Here is a 20684-nt window from a genome sequence, read left to right on the forward strand (position 1 = left end):
TAAGCTCTAACAAATGTCAAATGACAAAGAACACATCATGATCAGATGACAGTTCTTAAGCTCTAACAAATGTCAAATGACAAAGAACACATCATGATCAGATGACAGTTCTAAAGCTCTAACAAATGTCAAATGACAAAGAACACATCATGATCAGATGACAGTTCTAAAGCTCTAACAAATGTCAAATGACAAAGAACACATCATGATCAGATGACAGTTCTAAAGCTCTAACAAATGTCAAATGACAAAGAACACATCATGATCAGATGACAGTTCTAAAGCTCTAACAAATGTCAAATGACAAAGAACACATCATGATAAGATGACAGTTCTAAAGCTCTAACGAATGTCAAATGACAAAGAACACATCATGATCAGATGACAGTTCTAAAGCTCTAACAAATGTTAAATGACAAAGAACACATCATGATCAGATGACAGTTCAAAAGCCCTAACAAACATCAAATGACAAAGAACACATCATGATCAGATGACAGTTCAAAAGCCCTAACAAACATCAAATGACAAAGAACACATCATGATCAGATGACAGTTCTAAAGCCCTAACAAATGTCAAATGACAAAGAACACATCATGATCAGATGACAGTTCTAAAGCTCTAACAAATGTCAAATGACAAAGAACACATCATGATCAGATGACAGTTCTAAAGCTCTAACAAATGTCAAATGACAAAGAACACATCATGATAAGATGACAGTTCTAAAGCTCTAACAAATGTCAAATGACAAAGAACACATCATGATCAGATGACAGTTCTAAAGCTCTAACAAATGTCAAATGACAAAGAACACATCATGATCAGATGACAGTTCTAAAGCTCTAACAAATGTCAAATGACAAAGAACACATCATGATAAGATGACAGTTCTAAAGCTCTAACAAATGTCAAATGACAAAGAACACATCATGATCAGATGACAGTTCTAAAGCTCTAACGAATGTCAAATGACAAAGAACACATCATGATCAGATGACAGTTCTAAAGCTCTAACAAATGTTAAATGACAAAGAACACATCATGATCAGATGACAGTTCTAAAGCTCTAACAAATGTCAAATGACAAAGAACACATCATGATCAGATGACAGTTCTAAAGCTCTAACAAATGTCAAATGACAAAGAACACATCATGATAAGATGACAGTTCTAAAGCCCTAACAAACATCAAATGACAAAGAACACATCATGATCAGATGACAGTTCTAAAGCTCTAACAAATGTCAAATGACAAAGAACACATCATGATCAGATGACAGTTCTAAAGCCCTAACAAACATCAAATGACAAAGAACACATCATGATCAGATGACAGTTCTAAAGCTCTAACAAATGTTAAATGACAAAGAACACATCATGATCAGATGACAGTTCTAAAGCTCTAACAAATGTCAAATGACAAAGAACACATCATGATAAGATGACAGTTCTAAAGCTCTAACAAATGTCAAATGACAACACAGATAAGCTATTAAAGCAAAGAAGTTAAAAAAACCATTGACAATTAAATCAATCTTTTACCTAAAAACACCTACTATTTGTTCAAAAGCATCTCTAATAAAAGTGGATATATATAACTGTATTGAGAGTTTTACAAATACTTTGCTATCAGTAATTCAGCTAAATAAACACATGTATCATGTCCTTTGAAACTTCTTTTCTCATAAAACTACGTATATGTACAAAAATAACTTAAAAAACTTATATTTAGAATTTTACAAATAATTTGTTATCAGTATTAATTTAGCTAAATAAACACATGTATCATGTCTTTTGAAACTTCTTTTCTCATAAAACTGTGTACATGTTCAAAAATAACTTTAAAAACTTTAACAATCAGATTTCTGTCATCCTACATCTTTAATAGACAGGATTTTTTTAATGATTTTGTTTATCTACTACTAGATCATCTCTACACAAAAACGTTGGCACACTAATTAAAATTTTAAAAGTATTTATGGAAATTTATTTACGTCATTTCTGAAAAAGAAATGTTTATTATGGTATTGTTTTCTGACATTGTGTCACTTAAATAAAATGACTAAAACAGAATATTATATATCTGGCATCTTTATGCATGTTTAATTTTCTGCTATATGTACAGTGGGTTATTGGGACAATTAAACTGTAATTATAGCATACATGTGATGGACTGTGAAACTCAGATCAGGAGATTTGGAAATTTTGGTCAGGAGATTAGAACTCAGATCAGGAGGTTTTTTATCGACATTAATTTTGTCGTAAATGTAACCATATGATGTAGAAATTGTGTTTTTTCTTCAAATTTCCATCAAATTGTAATATGTTTATAGTACCCTTATTGCCTTTCTACTTGAATAAAATAAAATATTAAGAAGAATCTATTTCTTGTTTTGTTTTGTTTTGTTTTTGATAAATGATTGGTCACTGCTTGCAAATAAATCATTATATTTATTTATCTTATCTGTATAGATTTTTATTCATGTCGCCATCTCCTTGTCATTGGTAAATGTATAGACAAATAAGAAAGAAATAAGCTCTACATGTATATTTGCAACATCATAAATTAATTAAAAAAATAACATACACTAACACTAGCTAGTACTGCATGGCTTTTAAGCATTATGAAAGTCATATTTGTAGAAAACTTAAAAAGACTTGAACAGTGTAAAATGTTTTGCTATGTTTTAGCTTACACAATAAAATGTAATCTATACTAACATCTACTAATTAGAACTTTTCTAAATGTACATAGAGAGCCAAGGCTCCGTGTTGAAGGCCGTACTTTAACCTATAATGGTTTACTTTTTAAATTGTTATTTGGATGGAGAGTTGTCTCATTTGCACTCACCCCATATCTTCTTATATCTATATACCAATCATATTGGTTCTAAACAGATTTATAATATAAATTTCAATTTAATCCTTGAAAGGAGGTCTAGATTGCTAAAATAATTTATAAATTTATATTTTTTTATTTGTCCCAAAACATTTAAATTCATTTAATCAACATCCTTTTATGATTATTTGATTAAAATATTAATCATTTATAGTTTTTTTACAATTTACATTTTTAAAAGCAAAATAACTGAAAACAGGATAAAACAAAGGGAAGTAACAAAAAAGTATTTCAATATTCCCAATACACATCGTTTTTATAACACAACGGCAGTTAGCCAGAGGTCAATATCGTCGATTACCAGTATGTTTGACACCCAAGCTGTCAAGTGAAGCCATATAATTATACATCTTCTTTGATGTACAGGTAAAATTTAACACAGGTGTCAATTACACCCGTACAGTAGTAAGAAATGATCAAATATGGGGTCTGAAAATTTTCATTCAAGAAATATTTCATACACGGGAGTTTTTGCTTCTAAACGGGAGGACGGGAGGAGACCCCTGAAAACGGGAGTTTTGTACTCCCGTCGGGAGGTTCACATGTATGTTATAGAAATGAATCTGCCTTTTTAATTGCTTTGGAATTACGTATAACAAACATTAATAGTCAAAAGGTAACTTACGTTGGTTTCATTGGTGTTTGGAAATTTGTATTATTTTCAATAAAAACCTGGCCTATTTTTATACCAAGCTATGTCAGAAGCCTGCTTTATACATACGGAAATAAATTGATACAAACTTATATGAGCTAGAGTTTGAGGTGAGAAAAACTGTCTTAAATCTAAAGGTGAAACTAATAAAGACTTAAAGTCCAATAACCTGTGAACAACTGACTAAAATAGTTTCAACATTGAAAGAGAACTTTTTTTCAATGAATTCAAATATTTCATAAGAAATTTATTATATTTGTTCAAAGCATTCTATTGTTTTTGTATAAAAATGTAGAAAAAATTAAAAGGAAACCCACATGCCTATGACCATTTCAATTTTTAAAAATCATTATTTATTTGGGCATTTCTGATGAAATCTATATATTCCTCTAATATAACAATGTTACATCTCCTTATTCAAGGAGTCAGACTGAGAAGACATAGGAAGGAGGATTTCCATTCAAAAATTTCATTACAAATTCTTTTTTTATTCAATTTAATTTCATTATCTGACTGATATTAGCATCTCACATCCGTTATTGAGGTTTTCTAAAGTTTACATATTTTGAAGAGAACAAACGTACCTAAGGCTTCTTTTCAAAGATCTGAATATTATGCCACAGAACAGAATACTCATTTTCAATTATTTAAAAAATTGTTTGTTTGTAACTTTCCCAATTAAGAATTTTCTATATCTCATATAAATGATTTGAAAAGCACAATAAACCTTAATTGGAATTTTAATTATTTATACCAGGAACTTAAATGTGGTGTCATATATACCATAGTACAAAATATCTATTTAAATTCAGAAAACAATGGAAAACGTTAAAAATTTAATAAATGAGCACATTTCCAACACTAAAAGTTATATAACTGGTAAAATTATCAATTTTAAATATTTATCACTTTGTGTCTATTTGATTGCAAATGACAAAATATTATTGATATAGCTCCGTGACAAAATAAAACATGTACATTTGTTTTCTAATGTTCAATTCAAATAAAGCTGTAAATGTGTAAATTAGAAGTGAATTACGTTCCGTTGCTAATACCCTGGGAAATAAAACTAACTTTAAATGACAATATTTACCAAGGCAACACTATCCATCACGATAAATTGAATAATGCTATAATACATCAGATTTTTAAGACAAAAAAAGCAAAAATCAACATTTTTTCTAATTTATGATCATGATGATTTAGAAACTGTTTACAAATAGCATTTTTTTCCATCAGAAAACAAACAAAGCATTATTTTGTATATACAGTATGGGTCAGTGTCAGATGTGATAAAGTGATATCTGGTAAAGGAAAACACGCCCATTACTGACCAGTCACCACTGTATACCAGATACTGCTGATCATACAAAATTCAATGATGATCAAGTTTAAATGCATATTCCATTCAGATTAAAATTTAAAGGACTGCCTGCTTTTGACCTAAGCATTTCTACACATGTGGGGAAAAAATTGGAAAATTTGATTTTTTTTATTTGAGGATGTTTTGGGTGATGGGCAAGGATAGGACCTCAAAAACATTCATTTCATTGGACTATGTGGTGTGTACTAACAAAAACAGGTAGAAAAGATTGACTGATTGCTAGCAGTTTAAGGCCACTTTCAACACTATTGTGCCATTACATGGCAGTCAGTTTTTATTTGTGGAGGAAGCCTGAGTGGTCAGAAAAAAAACACAGAACATTAGTAGGAATACTGACAATCCCATGATCCTAGTCAATTGAGATTTGAGTCAAGTCTACTAGCCCATTGTGGGATTTGAACTCAAAATGTCAGTGTTCACAGTGATTTAGTATTTCCACTACTTAGACTACTCCGTCACCTAGAGAAAAGACTGTAACATAGCTAACCAGCCAGTGACTATATAGATTGGATTGAATTGAACCTTTTATAATCTTAACCTCCAAATGACATTGAAACAAAGGACAATGGGCATTATCTTACCTCGTTGTTTCTTTCTCTGACGGTGTTTCACAACTACTGGCAACGCTGGAATCTTCTGATTCTAATGAATTAAAACTTTTACAATTGGCCTCTCGTAGTTTGCGTTCTTCCCACTGAGCACGCCCCTCATCAGCAGCCCGCCTTTTTAGTTCCACTAGCCGTTTCTTTTCTTGTTCAATAAGAGTACTGCCTGAAAACATCATTGCGGTATTAAAAACATTTAATCAAGGGAAAAAAACTTGAGAAAAAACCACAATGAAGCATTATCTGGAAAAATATAAACATGTACCAGTATGTATAGATGCATTTTCTCACTGACCTATTTAAACAGTATAAACTTTCTGTCTGTTTATACTAAATAGTTATTTTACTCTCATTTCAAAAATTCATGCCAAATATAGATATCTGCATGCTTTTCTATAAATTTCAAAGTATTTTCATTTATGATTTAAGGGAAAGAACAAATCTAATGTCATTTTTTAAAAAGAGTTAGAAAACTTGTAGAAAACAAAGAAATATAATGAGTTAAGCTATTCATAAATCAATCATACGACGGCAGAGAATAACATCTCAGTGTACTAGTCCAGACTTAAATTATTTGATGCTTAACGGAAATAGGACCAGCTTCAGTTTGTCATTAGATGCTGATGAAGGTGTCAAAAACTCCTGATATATAGTGTCGCATGATTAAATAGAAGCCTTTGTCTACAAATATTAATTAATGTCTTGTATCATGAAATATCAATTTAAGTCATAGTAGTGTTGTAAAAGGTTAAGATCAAGATGTTATTTGAATAAAAGGAGATGTGGGGTATATGTCAATCTACAGAGGACATCTGAAGGTCATCATCTTTTACAGCAGAAAAGTGTTTCAGGTCAAATTAAATTGACCAGAGTCAAGAAAAGTTTAGAATCATTTCAATATAGACTATTAAAGATCAATAGTCTTTTAAAAATGTTTAATATCCATTTGATTGTTAATAGTATGTAAATAGTGTTCTGAGTAAACGTATGTACATTAATCAGTGAAAAACAATGGGCAGCAGATCAAAGTGGATTCCTTTTAACATTAAACAAATTGATAAAAACCAAATTACATCAGATTCAGTAGAGTTTGTGCGAAGGACAGATTAATCATAGATATTTTTGAACGACACTTATCTTAAATAAGTCAATTTAATGGTTCATCAATAAGTCCATTACGTAAGTCAGTACAAATTATCAAAGTCTTTCTTGTTACCGCAAAAATTACATATCGTAAATAAATCGGTAAATGGCGATAAATTGATTCTCTCATCCTTAGATCATATTTCTTTCGTTAATAATCTTAATGCGTAATAACTTATTTCTAAATCAAAGGATTTTCAGCTCAGATTGCATTGCAGGAGATTAAATATATCTTATGTAATATTTCAAATGCTTCAAAATAAATAGTTCGTTAGAAGTGGTATGGCGGAGATAATACATCACTACACGATAAGGAAGGTAGGCTCTGCTAATGAAGAATGTTAATCAATTGACAATTATTTAATTGATCAGCTGTGGGTGTACTCTATTAGTAAACACTTCCTCCATCTTAACTCATTTCTAACACCACAGAATACATTCAGGAAGTGCTATTCTATTATAATTATAACATCTAAATTGGTACTATTGTTAAATAAGTGAACTAAATGCTATTTGAACTATGAAAATTAAAAGGATTGTTCATTTTATGAGATTCATAGAAACTATAAATCATAACACCTCTTTCAACTATCAATTTAATGTCTGCCTAAACTCCTACCAACTTTTTAAAACCCACTTTAATCCTGGTATACTTTTTAAAAATAATTTAAAAAAAAGAAAAGAATTATATTCTTTCATTTTTTATGATACATCACTGTCAAATTAAATATATAATCTAATGTAATGTCGCATGCTCATTCCTCTTTATATATCCATCTATTTTAATGCTTAAATCTTTTTATATCTATATAAAGAGGAGTTTCACTATGCACATGCTCAATTTCCTTTAAAATTACCAAAAAAAATGAAGAGCCAAAAGAAAACCAATTACATTTAAGTGCTTTTCAATGATTATTTCTGCCTCTTCCAAAGCCAATATAAAAACTTTATAGTTAAATCATTCATTAATTCTTATCCAATGAATGTACTTTATTTTAAAAACTTGTTACTCCAAAGCAAAATTTATCCATGCAAGATTAATGAATTATCTAATTATAAAAAGAAACACCATGTACAAAATCAGTCAAATAACATATTAGAGTTGTCTTCTCTTTGTTAATCTATGAAATACTGAGGAAATCTGAATAACAATCTCTGTAAAATAGCTTAAACCAGATTAGAATACTGTAAGTTTATCAATAGTAAAACCATGTTAAAGACAAACATTAAAAAGTTAGGGTGTACCAAATATAAAAGGGTGCGTAAAAATATTACCCAAATCCAAATTAATATGAAATAACAAAATTATAAGTTGAAATCCCCTCCTCCATGATAAAAGAGCGATCTGACTGAAAAACAGCTCCTGTATCTGCCCTTCTTCATACACAGATCTAGCAATGCTCCATACACACTTTCTCTTATAACTATTGTTCTGTCAACCAATGAAAATTCATGTTCTTTTTAAGTTGTAAACAATAGGACAAAAGCTGATGATTCCCTAAGGTCTTTTAAGGACAGTAGAATAGAGAGTTGTTAGTTCCGTGTAAGGTAAGTTTGGACACAGAATCCGTGTTCCGATCAGATTGTGATAAAATAAAACCAAATAGTTAAAGCAGATTATACTGGTACAAACATTTACCTGACTCGGGTAAAACTGCTGAATACCAAAATAAAAACTCATTTTTAATCATTAAACCTTTTTTTTTTGTAATGAATTATTTATCTTGGTATATAACAAGAAAAGCAGTCAAAATTATCACAATACATCTACAGTGTTACTCTCTACTGATATACTTTTATTGTCATAAAATGTGCAGATTCAAAGATGATCAGAAGTGTTTAAAGGCTTATAACTTTGGTATTTTATCCTTTTCCTTATTTCTCATCAACTGAGCATCTACTCTTGTTTACTGTAAATTAGAAACTATAATGTGTGAATTTATTATTGCGATTTTGTCATTTCAGACTAAAATCGATTTAAATTTTTGTGATATTGACAAAAATCCTGTTTAATTCATATAAAAAAAATCAAAATGTAGTGTGATTTTAACTCTGTAGTATTTTTTTCACAATAATTAAAAAAACATCACAATAATGTCAGAAGGTAAACGGAACAAGAAGATAAAAATATCAATAAATATATTTTAAACAGAAATTTGAGCTGTATTGACATGAAATGAAATGCAAAGCCATCCAATTTAAAAAACAGTGTTTTATAAAATTCAGCAAAAAACATAGATCCAAAAGCCATTAAAACTATATCATCTGTGTGTTTGAATCTGTACTGTTATTAGTAACACTATAACAAGCATTGGTACACTGAGAATTTAATTTGTTATCTTATGCTTTTAGTCATGCAATTTTATTTACATTCCAAAATTGATTTTGTAATATTTTCTTCAGTAGTGAAAGTTGTCAGAGTTCATCAAGAGTTATCTCCCATGGGTGAACTATTTTATGTGATGATGAAGTTACTTTTAATCTTACAGTATGGAATAAATCAGGATTAATAATTAAAATATTGATATACATAGGAAGATTACCTTTATTCAATACTAAAAGTACCTACTATGTGTAGATATGGAGAACAAAACAAGACTGCATTATACAATCACCTTGAATAGCTGACCGTGCAAGACGTATCTCAAGGTTGTTAGAAATCCTATATGATCATCAACTTTGAATATTACTTTTTGATTTTAATGGTTCTTAATTAAAATAAGTTCAATGTTCTAGAAGATCAAAATTAAAGAAAAGTAAATGTTTCACACATTGCAAAAAATGATTAAGTTTATTATTTTCCTACATCATAAAATGTGACATTGATTTTAATGAGTGATAAATGTTTCAACAAAAGATGGCAATAATTTTATCACAACTTCAATGCCATTACAACCTTGACAATCAATCAATTCAGGAAATTAATTATTTCATGATCTTTTTTATGAGTGCATTATTATTTTAAAATGATTAGATGGGAGATAACTCAACTAAGGGAGACAACTCTGACAATTTCCTGTATTTCCAGTGTACAATGTACTTGCCTTGTTGCTCTACGAAAAGTGAATGATTTTTCTCTATCTCCAGCATCGTGGCTGATTTCTTTCTCTCACCTTTGGCAGAATTTGTGGGGCTTATTAACCAATTAGTTACTGTAGTTGTTGAACTTGAATGAGAAGATTTTTGAGAGGAGTTCTGGTTGATGTCTGAATAACTGTCGTGTTTTTCCTGTAAATGTAGAAATGTTAAAGTTGTCAAATTAGTGGTTGGAATGTGTTTCTTTTTCAAATAAATATATTTAGGAATAAAACAGTTAGAAAAGATTTTTAAATCATATTACTTATTGACAATCAATTTTAATAAATGTTTAGCATTAACACCACAAAAATAAATTCTTACAATGAAAAAAATGAATAAATTTAAAAATATTTTAAACAACTAAGCTCATTTTTTTCTCTGCATAAAACTTTGCCAATGCAACTGATATTCAGATAATAATTGACTTATTCTTAGGCTTCTCTTTATTTTCAAATCATATATTGCTATGAGGCTTATTTTTCAGAGAAGCCAGGTATTGTATATCTATACATTGAATCAGATTCATTGTAATTGATACATGTATATGCTATTTTGTATAAAACTGATATCCTGTTATATTCGTTGTGTTATAAAAATTCTCACAACAAAATACAAAACTTAAGAAAAATTTAGTACTAAACCTTAAAGCTGCCATGCATGCTTAAAAATTCATTTTAATTACTCGTCAAATAAAATTATCAATCTAACTTCTTTTCAAAGTCTACTGGGTAAACATTATCAGATAAGAATTCTAAATAATATTCTATTATATGATATAAAGTTTGGTTTTTAAAATAATAAATGTCTTCTGATAATTTAAGAAAAACTTCCTCCATACAGAAAACTAATAAACATAATTAGAAGAAACAATAAGAAATAAAATATTTGTCCTTGACATTTAATACCTCGTCAGATAAGATGTCTTCTGCTGTTTTTGTCTGTGTTTTTATTGTCTTCTTCAACTCACTTAATTTTGTATTCTCCTGAAAACAAACTCCAAAACTAAACAAAAAATTCCCTAATCTAATGGAATAAAATAATATAGGTTAAACAAAAAACATTCCATAATATAAAATAAGTCAAACAGAAATAATAAAAGCACTAAAATAATTAAAATATTAAAATATTATAACTGAAATACTGCGGTATAAAATAAATAAAATTAACCAACATTTCAACAGTCATTTTCATTAGTTATAAAATTAGCTGGGGACTTTCTATACTAACAGCACGGTCACTTGTAATGATGTCTATAAAATTGTCAGACTGATCTCGGCTGTAGCTGATGTCACGTGACCTTATAGCAAATCATTTCACATTCTCGTGTTTTCTTCATACTTTATATGTTCAAGTTTAACAAAAAATCGTTTTTATGAAACTTTATACATCTTGTCATTGCAAAATGCTGTTTTTCTAATTACTAATTCATCATTCTTTCAAAATCTTATATTTTTTGTCATCGTAAATGGCTATTATTCAGATTTTGTATTAACAAATAATAATAATTATATAACAACAATGTACTGTGAAATACGCAAATAGCTACTAGCATCATATATCAAAGATATGAAACTAAGTTTATAGTTGGGTGCTAGCTCTCAAGGGGCGGCGTTGTGAATTAATTAAAATCAACAGAGATGAGTCTCGTTTGTATAGAAAGTCCCTGCCCGGTATATGTATATATTCTACCATATAACTGCATTGATGAAATATTTCTCTACTCAAGAGAGTTAAATTTTAAAATGACCATTGAAATGCAGGATGGCATAAATAATCAAGTTCTACAAAATAAAACCAAGTCTATGGGCAACAGATAAAGCAAAAAAGCTTAAATCTAAATGACACCATAACAACAACCATGTGACTATATCATGTGGCCAGATCATGTGACAAACCTTCTTTAGTTGTTCTACTAAGACCAGTCGACTTTGTTCCAGATTTTCTATGTCCTTTCTTACACTGGATAACATGTCATGTTGTTGTGAGTCAATCTGCTGCAAACGATTCTGAAAAAAACCAATAAGATTAATGGTCAATCGTTACAGCTATTGTAAACTTTGTTCTATGTTTTTCCATGTTTATTTCATACTTGGCAGTTCTACCAGAAAGGTATTAGAATAAACATAACATCTATATAACTGTATTCCTTATTTTGTTATTCTCTTTACCAATCTATAATAAAAGTTCACAGTAAGTTTTTCTTCATAAATTTAACCAATTTTCATCCATAGACAATATCTAAAGGGAGATAACTCAAAAATTCTTAATGATCAATGTCTATAATAAGAATTTCTAGTTTTATATCCCCTCAGGAGTTTATTCATTATAACATGAAACTTCTAGCCTGTTTTATAACTGTCCAAAAGGTTTTTTATATTAAACAATATTTTTTTTACTCCTTCTCTTTTAACTTATACATGTAACTTCTAATCTCCTTATATTTTTAACACCAAAAAGTTTCAAACTGTAACTTCTGACCACTTGACTTTACATTTATATGGCACCAGAAGTTTAAACATATAATTTTTAATACTTCTAGTTTTATAAAACAAGTATTTTCTAACCTCTCTTGATTTATATCTCTCCAGAAGTTTATTTTGGTCAGTCATTAACTTTTTTTGTAATTTCTCTTTCTCTTCCTCATATCTTGCCTCAGACTGAAAAATAAAACTAAACAATAAGAACTTTCCTCCAAATACAAATACTCCACAAATACATGTACAAGAAAATATCATAAACCAAATATTTCTTTTAATTCTAACAAGAATAATTCGGTCCCTTCCTGTGATGGACTCCCCCCCCATCCCGCCCCCCATTCAGGTGGGCCTCAACTCTTTATAAGAAAAAAAAAAGACCTAGAATTTATCTAAGCGAGACAACTAAGTAATCAGCTGATAGCTTTATGTTATCTAGACACTAAATTCAGATATTATTGCATGTATTCATTATTTCATGGCAGACCTACAATGTGAGAGTAATAATTGTAATGAAAGAACAAGACTTGAGAATGTGGATTCCTATTGTTGCAATACTCAGCCAGTTATATTACTCTCAATGATAAAAACCTTAGGTAAATCCAAAACTAATTCTGAATGATTAAATGATGATTTTCCATAGACTTCGCTATTAGGCTTATTAAAGCCTTCATAGAAATCTGAATAATAATGAAAGTTTACCTCAAGCTGTTTGAATTCTAGATCATCAAAATCTTTATGTTTCTGTTCAATTGATTCCTGTTCCCTGTCGAACTGTTCCTTAATCTTTTCTTTCTCCCTGTCATGACAACTACCCAACATTTGTTCTGTTTCAAAGTGTTTCTTTTCAAGGTCAAATAATTCTTCTTGTTTCTTGTCCATTATTTCTATTTCCTAAAAAAGAAAAGTATAATATTTTTCATCTTTATCAGATACTCAATGATTAAGTGTGTAATGCAGTGACATGACTGAGATCAACTAAGATCATCATTCAGATTCAGTTATATAAACCCAGTCACAATACATAGTATAGCCTATCTAAAAACACATCAAAATATTCAATATCCTGAATATAAAGAAGTACAATATAATTTTAGTGCATTAAGTTCACACATTAGTATTTTATCCTGAATATATAATTGATTTTTTCTTAGAACCACATCCCTGAAATATCATTTATGCACTCTCATGAAGGTTTTGTTAATAAGTCATGTAAAAAATCCAGCTTATATTTTTAATCAAGTATTAAAAGTTGAAATTTTGTCATATCCAACTTCAGTGAACCAGTAATTTAGCCCAATTAAACTGCCATCTAAATCCAATTTTAGCCATTTCAATTGTGTTTTTTAGGATTTGCCACTGACAAAATGAATTTTTGTTTTAATTCTAAATAATAAATTTTTCTAACTACAATTGCTGTTTGAATAAGAAAACAAAAGCACTTCAATCAGAAAGTTTACACTCTGCATGTATAAGATTATTCTACACCCTACATCTCTTCCTTATTTATAATTATTGTATTAAATTGTTTTTGAAGGCCAATTCTCCACTACTTCAGAAAGAAATGGGAATCCTATACTTGTATCATTTTTTCTATGTATAAAACATCATCCAGATAAGTACAAACTTAAAGAGGAGTTCTTCATATTCCAATGTTAATATCTTTTACAAGAACCAAAATTAATATGTAAAGAGACTCTTGAATTCATTTTTTTTTTTATCTATTTAAGGGCATATCCAACAGTTTATTTCTGACGGTGAGAATTTTTTCCCTTTAAGATATTTTATTCCTCAATTGACAGAGAATCAAATTTTGCCCAAAAAAATATATGTTGTCGATTTCGTTTTTGTAAAAAATGCTGCTGAAAAATTGAACATTTTTGGAATTTTGGAGTAAAAAACGTTTTTTATTTAAAAAATTTAAATATGATTTTTTAATCAAAATATACTTATATGATTGGGCTCAAATTGAAGCAAAATAATTCAAGGTGGTTAGAAAAATCTAACTTGACCATTTAAAGAATTAATTCTTACTCAAATAAAGCCAAAAACGTCATGGTTACCCCCAAAAACGGTAAGAAATGAGCATTTGAAATGCACATTTTAGATTTTTTTAAATATTTCTAACGGTGTCGATTTGACCAAAGTAAGATATGTTATTCTTTGAAAAAAATGGAACGTCATAACGTTTTGAAAAATATTTGTCACCGTATTCGTTTTTGAGAAAAATCGAGTAATATCATACTGTTTACTCAATCCCTTCCGTAAGCCTCACAAATTGCGCCAAAAATAAGACGTTTCGGAACGTAACGTTATAGTTCCCGCTAATTTTTCATAGGCAGTGCGACGGTGTTGCAGACAAATGTATTTTTACACTGTGACTTTGTTGGATAGTTGTCTCGACAGCAGTCATGTCGCCTCTTCTTCTTTATAATGGACCAGTATATGAACGAGATAATAATTCAGTAAGCTCTACTAAAGTGTTCGTCAAAATCGCCGGGTGTGAAACATGCAAACCATTAACCCGAATAATTCAGTCGTTATATTCCGCTGATCTACGATTACTACCTAGCAAGTAGGAGAGATCGATTACGGAGAGGTACTGAATTATTCGGTTTAGCAAACCATGGAATAACAAACTATTAAAATAGTCCCCGGCTATCGTATACGGTATTTCATCCCTCTTTTACAACAAACGAATTACACGTTAGAAGTGATTAGTCCGTTTCTGTGTGTCGGTCTATAGTACAAAGCAGGGTTAATTTTCATATTATATTTACATTTGATGTTTTTCATTTAATATGCCACTTGACGTCCGTCGTCATTATTTATTTTACCGTTACTTTACTAAGAAGTGTTTGTCTTACACTGATTTACATTACATTGTCTATATAATTTCACATATCGAAATCAATAAAGAGAACGTGAAATTTTGCAACCAAACACTTGTCTAAAATCTCACCCACTCCGTATTATATATTCCTGTTTCAGTTTTGGCTTTTTCTCTTTACAGGCTTCTAGCTATAACAAAAATCTGTAGGTTGACTCTTAGTGTTTTGAATTATATGTGTCGTTGGTTTGCTGACGTATTAATGTATACCTTTAAAATCTTTATCATTAAATATGGATCGATTGGGTATAGAAATATTCCGTCTCTGGACTGCTCCTGTCCGACAGTTACGTGTATATATTTGCTAAAATTGGGTGCGGCCGTTTAGCTGCTCGGATGTATAAATTTGCAGCCTCATTTAGTCGAAATAAAAATGTCGTAATATCAGATGCATAGAGTAAGGAGAGTTTCGCGCTATCTATACGCTAAAATACCATCTAAATAAATGATTGAAGGGATAAAGGAACTTCGAATAAAATCTATAAACAACAACAAAGGTCACATGAAAATTGAAGTTGCGCCTAATGCAGTTGTAGATGAAAACATACTTTGATGAACAAAACAGATCAGTTTGACATTAACTTGAGCATAAACAAAACGACCGAAAAATGTTGAATGTTAAAATAAATGGTGGACATTTTTTCGTGTGTTTTTGCTTTTATGACATATTTACTATAATTTATATAAGTATATGAAATTGAAACTATGACAGCATTTTTTTCACCTAAAAGAGCCTGACTGCCGTGGTTTTACGCTTCAATATAAGAGTTATTGCATATACATGTGTATACACAATGGAAATTGTTTTCTGTTCTACTGCCCTCTACATAGTTTGGCTGTATACAATGTAACCACTGATGTAGACTACTAGAGTGGAGCGCTCATATTCGCCGTGGACACAATTACGCCGTTTTATAATTTTAAGGTGTAAAAACTTCAAAGGATGGTTGAAATGGAAGAAATATGCCGATAAATTATATTTTTAAAACAAATATGGTTATTTTTGAAAATGAGACATAATTTCGGAACTAACCGCAAAGGACCGAAAAACGGACATCGATTTACAGCCAATTTCCTGAATGAAAAAAAAATTCAAAGAAATATTTCTTAGTTATTTTCTTGACTGATTGCCCAAAAGTTTTTTACACCTTTCAAATGTCTGCTATTCATCTATAATGAAATTTATTTGATAAATATTGTTTAAAGCTGCAGTTATTTGGTTTAAAATAGATATGCAAAAACGGCGAATATGTGTCCCCCGTTGACAAAAAATCAGGAAATTTCAAACACCCTTTAATCACACTTTTCAGATGATTTTTCTCAAAACAAACACGTTTTCAAGCTAAGAATAATTTGCATTTGAAGTTATCTTCATATAGAAATATCAGTATACTTCAAAAACATAAAGACCTGAACATAAAATGAAGAAAACATGGAAAGATATGGCGAAATTGAGCACCCCACTCTATATTATTATTAATTATTCAAAAAAGTGAATTCAAAGAGAAAGATGCGGAAAGAAATTCTAAAATTTTCGTTTTGAAATAAGATATAAAATAAAAATAAAAAACCAAAACTGGAACACTGTTTGAGACAATTATCAGTTGAGAACTAATGATTATGCATCACTATATGAAACTGATGAATTGATTGCTGCCGTGCTCCAGTGGCAAATATATCACGCATATCTACGACGAGGCGAGAGTGGATCGATTGATACATTATCAAGATATAAAGAGTGTACTAGCGGTAAAACGTATGCCGTACTAGATAAAGTTGAATAATGATCAAAATCGTGAGTAAAGCTATTAGCCCCCCCCCTCCCCATTTTGAATTATGGTATTTTGTCAAAGGCTGTTTTTTCCCATCATGTTATGAACCTGCTGACTGAAAAGGGCGTGTCTAATTAATAAAGACACCTACACTGGTGTTTTTTGTGGGTTTTTTTTATATTATATTTGTTTCCTCATACATAAGTAAACACCAACATCGTCAGATATTTTCTACTTGTATGTCAGTGTATATATTACAATGTTTTCCTATTTCAATATTTTTTTATTACTGTGTCATCTTTTGTTTTACATTGTTTACCGGTTAAAGTTCATATTCATTTAAAGAGCTACTGTATATCTATTAGCACTTCAACGCAAAGCTAGATGCATGATAAATGCTATTTTACGCCGTATTTATTTTTTCTCAAACCTTTTTTTTTCATCTTTCTCAAGTAAAACCAAACTTTAAGTTTTCTATCCTGAATGACAAAATCTCGGAAAAAGTTGATAAAGAACTAATTACAATTTGTGTTACTTTCTTATGCAATAATAAATCATTATGCATTTGCTCTCGTTGTTTTCTACTGTATTGAAGATAATTTAATAAAACGGAAACTTCAGTGAGTATGGTCTAGTGATGATTAAGATAATTGCAGTTCTTTTATAATAGACCAAATGGACAAAGATATCTTTTAGTTTTGAATTCTAGTTCTGCTAATATTCTGTCTGATTTTTTTGCCGATTCCCGCCGTGCCATTTCCAATGAGGAAAGAAACCGCTCTTTCCAAACGGCCATTATGACGTCGTTGAAACACCGTGAAATTACGGGAAACAATAGACGACGTTTATGTTTGTTATTACCTCCCCTGAAACTGTTGGATATGCCCTTAAGCTATCCTCTGTCAGTTTATTATGAATCACAACTTTAAGTGTTCCAATGACATAAACTTCTACTTGCTTGTATGTATAATTTGACAAAACCCCGTAAAACAAGCTTCCAAAATGTCCATGATTCAATTAGTTTGTACAATAAAGTTTAAATTACAGTAAAGCCAAGTGGAATGTAAGGGCCTTTTTTTGTTCATCTAGTGTAAGATCAATGCATTGGGATATCATCATTTCTTAATAAATGGCAGGAAATATCATATAGTCATGAACTTATGGAAAATTAATTGAATTCATGCAAAATGCTATTAAAAATAATAAATGTACCTATATAAAACCAAACCTGACTGATTTACATAAATTATTAATCACCTGTTAATCTATGAGTCAAACTATTTATTAAATTTTATGTTAACTTAACATGCACATGCAAAGTACTTTAAATCATGATCAAAACTTAGTAGTGGTCACACCAGTTCAACCACTCATTTTACGGACCCCGAGAAGTGATTGGACCTGCCTCCTAGGCTAGTTTTGAAGAGCAATCTATGAACACTGGCACCATAGCAATCAAGCAAATTTAAACTGGTACCCATTTCAATCTTCAAAAGCTGGTTGTTCCCATAGCAATCTATGAAAACTGGTACCCATAGCAAGCTATCAATACAGGTACCCATATCAATCTATCAAAACTGGTACCCATAAGAATCTTCAAAATGAATGTTCCCATAGCAATCTACCAATACTGGTACCCATGGCAATCTTCCAAAGCGAGTTGTTCCCATAGCAATCTATGAAAACTGGTACCTGTAGCAAGCTATCAATACTGGTACCCATATCAATCTATGAAAACTGGTACCCATAGCAATCTATCAAATCTGGCACTATGAATGTAAGAACTTTAAAAGTGGTATGCATGCAGGAAGGGTGAATAAATGGATACATTACTATAAAGAATACAAACTATCTGAAATATCAAAACATGCTACTTAAAATACAATATGACTAAATTATAGATCCAGTAGAAAGTTTTGTCTTCCCTGTTCATTTACTATTGCTTTTTGTATTATTTTTTGGGGTCAAAATACCTAAGCAGCTGTATGGGGTTTGTTCATTGTTGAAAGCAGTACAGTGACCTATAGTTGTTAATTTCTGTGCCACTCAGTCTCTTGTTGAGAGTTGTCTCATTGGCAATCATATCACATTTTCACATCTATGATATTTTTTTATATTATATCATACATTTCATGTTCATTTATATAATGATCAATCTTGTAACCAGCTGAAATATTTCAATGTACAATTTTTCTATGTTTACTTGATATTCAGTCTAAGAAATTGCTAAAAAATATACAAGACAAATGAAAAACCCATAAAATAAAATTAAGCTGACAAGCATTAAATTATTCACACTTGTAATTCTGAAAAACAACTTAGTTTTGATCTGACAACATAAAAAAGACAATTAATTACATATGCATGACATGATTTAGGGAGAAGTAGGACAAGGAATAAACACATTGACCATGCATGTAACAATAACTTCATGTGCATTACAAAATGCTATACTGACCAGTAATAAAACCTGTCCAATAGTAATTTATAACATATATTTCTCAGCTATAAAAAACTTATCAAGTGTAATATGTTATTTTACTTGTAAATAACACTGTATAGAATTGTTTGTTATTACATAACTTGAATGACAGTAAGGTGACGACATTCCATTATAATTTATTTCCTGAATTTTTTGTTTGTATTGTACAGGTGAAAATAAAGTCCCTTTCACAAAAGTTTAGAGAGGCAAATATTCAGGTGAGATTTTTTGTAAATCTTTCTGGTTAAAAGATGATAATGATATTTGATTAATTGATTGTTTGTAGCTTAATGTCAAGTGACAATTATTTCATGCATGTTTATTTAGATATTTGAAGGATTGCAACTCCTATGGAATGCTGAACTCCAAGATGAAACTGATATTTCAACTAAAAAGCTCCATTTTTTTTCTATATGTCCCTGTCAGTATAACAAGTGCCCTCCACTTAAGCCTATTTTTTACCAGTTTAGTCTGTTGAAACTTCAGAACATGTGTACTTTTTACTCTAACAGTAAGATTTCATTTCTGTTTTGAATTTATAGAATTTACCTACTTTTTCTCTTTCTTTAGCTGATCTTTCTATGAGTTCTGCCTGTTGAAGTTTCAAAGCATTAATTCTGTCTTGCTCTTGTTGTAACTCCTCCATTTCTGTGTTATGCTCCCCCTCAAGTAAAGCTCGCTCCATCTCCAACTAAATAATCATACAAATCAAAGTTAAAACTATTTTTTCAACACAGTTGCACAGTCATGAATGTCATTCTTGCTCAATTTGTTAGTTTAACATATTTAATTATAGACGATTGGGAAACAAGTTATGCAACTTATAATAATCCCTGTTCACTTTGCGGGTGCGAGCGCTGCCTTGTAATCTACAAGGGTGTCTTTAACGTGCAAGAGATATGGCTCTCTCTTAACATGGGTCAGCAATTAATCCTCCCCTTCCTACGGACTTTCATCATTTCCTTGTGACCATACTCGCAAATGGTGTCAAGGGAGGGCCAATAATTAAGTTCCTATAATTTTCATCCCAGACAGGAATCAAACCAGGAACCTTTGTGTTAGTAGTCCGATTTTTTTTTTACATTAAATCATTTTTGTAGTTCCATAGCTTATATTTTAGTGTTAGAGGACATAATCTATTTTTAAACATTTAGAATAGTTCTCTATAGTTAAGTATCCCAAGTGAGTTTTCAGACTTTATTGCCACATGTTTTTTGTTTCATCATGTTTCTATGGTGGTATTCATTTCTCAAATGATTTGTACATGAGTTATAGACAAACTTAATCTTTCTTTTCCAGTG

At 30.2% G+C, this 20684-nt stretch overlaps 1 protein-coding gene across 2 annotated transcripts in view; it reads right to left on the reverse strand.

Annotated features, from left to right (window-relative positions):
- The window catches only part of LOC134720582 (putative uncharacterized protein DDB_G0277255), a 118887-nt gene that overhangs the window by 35835 nt on the left and 62368 nt on the right, over positions 1-20684 (reverse strand). Inside the window, exons 7-13 of one of the 2 annotated variants that reach the window (XM_063582916.1) lie at positions 19937-20074; positions 12942-13133; positions 12330-12422; positions 11661-11771; positions 10671-10748; positions 9801-9915; positions 5521-5710 (exon numbers count right to left, since the gene is read on the reverse strand). In XM_063582916.1, the coding sequence (XP_063438986.1) occupies positions 5521-5710; positions 9801-9915; positions 10671-10748; positions 11661-11771; positions 12330-12422; positions 12942-13133; positions 19937-20074 (917 nt within the window). Of the gene's footprint in view, positions 1-5520; positions 5711-9727; positions 9916-10670; positions 10749-11660; positions 11772-12329; positions 12423-12941; positions 13134-19936; positions 20075-20684 lie in introns of both variants that reach the window. The other variant, XM_063582917.1, reaches the window with a different exon arrangement.

Source organism: Mytilus trossulus, chromosome 6 (genome assembly GCF_036588685.1).
Source record: "Mytilus trossulus isolate FHL-02 chromosome 6, PNRI_Mtr1.1.1.hap1, whole genome shotgun sequence".
Lineage (NCBI taxonomy): Eukaryota > Metazoa > Mollusca > Bivalvia > Mytilida > Mytilidae > Mytilus > Mytilus trossulus.